General features: G+C 35.9%; 1 protein-coding gene across 1 annotated transcript; it reads left to right on the top strand.

The window, feature by feature from the left end:
- Positions 1 to 236: 236 nt before the first annotated feature.
- Positions 237 to 2,093, top strand: LOC123007659 (probable beta-hexosaminidase fdl). Its single transcript, XM_044403070.1, has 2 exons — positions 237 to 379; positions 428 to 2,093. Exons 1-2 carry the CDS (start codon positions 237 to 239, stop codon positions 2,010 to 2,012), a joined length of 1,728 nt encoding a protein of 575 aa, XP_044259005.1. The 3' UTR covers positions 2,013 to 2,093.
- Positions 2,094 to 2,610: the final 517 nt, after the last annotated feature.

The raw sequence follows: 2,610 nt of genomic DNA, 5'->3' as shown, positions 1-2,610 counted from the left end.
GTTTCTTTTAAATTGTCTAATAATTTCAATGTAGAATAAAATCTATACTGTTCCCTAATAATTACGAATTTTTTTTAAAGAATTTCTATACCGACTGATGAGAGCAAAAGTTTTGCCATAATACTCGTATACCGTTGGTTTTAATTTTTTTTATTTTTGTTGATAAAATGATAAGCTATCATATCAGTATAGATATCAAACCTGTAAGAATAACACTTGTCTATCACTAAATCGCGATGCGATCAAAAAAAACTTCGTCAACAATAATGTTGACAGTGTTTGTAATGTGTTGTTTTCTGCTAATGTTCAGCTACATAGATCCGGTCCCAAATATTAAAAACACACAGATTGACTTACCAAACTTTTATAACACTGATGAGTAAGCTAAATTTTTGCTTAATCCACCAACTGGTGACGTGTTTTCCAGCTTTGAAGTGCAAAAATACACGTGGAAGTGCGAAAATGAAAAATGTGTTAAATACCCTGTCGAAAATGAGGAAACGTCTCTAATGACCTGTAACATGTTGTGCTCACAACCTCCAATTTGGCCTAAACCGGCAGAGATAAAATCAACAAATCGCAAATCCTCGATTATTGATAAAACAAAAATTCGTTTTAACTTATTTTGTCAAGGTCTCGTGAAGATTATGTTGCAAAATGCTACCGATTTATTCATAAAAAGCCTTGAATTTCTAAAACCAGGAAACCAGTCCAGTGGAATTGAATTAAACATAAATATAATCCTGTCTGATAACACCGACAAGCTAAAATTGAATACCAATGAGAGTTATGAGTTGACAGTCCAAGAAAAGAGTGCAAATATCACAGCTTTGAATTTTTTCGGTGCTAGACATGGACTAGAAACGCTAAATCAACTCATTTGGTACGATGAAGTGATTAATGAGTTGAGGATATTGCACGATGTTGTGATAAGAGATTACCCGAAATTTCCCTATCGAGGTGTGATGATTGACACCGCCCGAAATTTTTTCCCAATTAATTTAATCAAAAAAATAGTCGATGGTATGGCAATGACTAAATTAAATGTCCTCCATTTGCACTTAACTGACGCTGTGAGCTTCCCAATAGTGTTACCACGGGCCCCCCAATTGGCCTATTTCGGCGCGTACGGCCCTGATATGGTCTACACACCTGAGGATATCACAGATTTGAGACAATATTCACAAATTCGGGGAGTGAGACTCGTGCTTGAAATAGATGCCCCAAGTCATGTCAACGCTGGATGGAATTTCAACCAAAAATTTGTGATTTGTGGCGACGACATTTTAAACGGTCATTTGAACCCAGATAATGAGGAAGTCTTGCAAGTTTTGGAGAATATTTACACAGATTTGTTGGATTTAAGTGAGGATAATGAATTATTTCATCTTGGGTCCGATGAAGTTAATTTAACGTGTTGGGGACACACGAAAAAATTTTGGGCCCAATTCACGAATAAAATGATTCAAAGACTCAAAAACGCCAATAATGGTCAATTACCTGAACATGTAATCATGTGGTCAAGTCCTTTGACTGAATCTTTGCATTTCGAAAAATTAGAAGTCAAAGTCACTGTGCAATTTTGGCTCGGTGACCCTCGTAGTATCCTCACCCATGGGCATCGCATCATCTACTCAACTGTGGGTCATTGGTACTTGGATTGCGGTTTTGGCCCATGGAAGCCCAGTATGGGTGGTGGCGTCTGCGACCCGTACACCCCATGGCAGAAATTTTACCATTACCGCCCATGGGGGGACCACAACCACCAGGAGTTGGTGCTAGGAGGTGAGGTGTGTCTCTGGTCGGAGCAAGTCGGAGTCGATGATTTGGAGACTCGAGTTTGGCCCCGAAGTGCAGCTTTTGGGGAACGCATCTGGAGTGACCCTTCCACTAGTGACAATTACGATATTTACACAAGATTTGTGACGTTTAGTGAGAGACTCAAGAGTCGGGGAATTAAAACGGCGGCGATTTGGCCATATTGGTGCTCCCAGAATCCAGGCAAGTGTTGATTTGGTCCAGGGGCGGATCCAGGAATTAATTTTGGAAGAAGGCTATCTAAAAATTTTTAAAATGATGAGGGTATACAGTGAGCGGCAAATTATAGAATAATTTTATTTATTAAAACTGAAAATAGTTTGTTTTAGAAAAATGCTCGAACAGGTCATTTTTCTTTTTAAAAAATACAAAATTTTTAACATGATTTAAAATTCTATCTTTGTTTTTAATTGATATTTTTTTACTTTTTGCATATTTTTTTTTTAAACTTTATGTAATACATAATATTTTGGTGTTGCCATTTCGACAATTAAAAAATCTATCGAATTTGCTAAAAAATTAGGGGTTTCCATTAAAAAAAATGTCGCTGGCGTCAAAATTATTTACAAGGCATCTCAAATATAAGAAAAAAATCAATCTTAACTAAGTTAGGATGAAGTGACTGTGATTCATAAAGTCTTATAAAAAAGTTATCTTTATTTAAATAAAGATTTGAAAAATGTAATATTTTATCAAAAAATGATTACCTACACGCCACATTTTTATTTAAATTTTGTTCTAAGTTACATACATTTTTTACTAACCCAGTCGCAAATGCATTTCAGCCACTTT

The sequence above is a fragment of the Tribolium madens genome, unplaced genomic scaffold (assembly GCF_015345945.1).
Source record: "Tribolium madens isolate multiple individuals breed KSU strain unplaced genomic scaffold, Tmad_KSU_1.1 Scaffold_3;HRSCAF=73;Tcas5.2_LG2, whole genome shotgun sequence".
NCBI lineage: Eukaryota > Metazoa > Arthropoda > Insecta > Coleoptera > Tenebrionidae > Tribolium > Tribolium madens.
The sequence above is the reverse complement of the archived record's forward strand: the minus strand, read 5'-3'. Positions and strand labels throughout refer to the sequence as shown.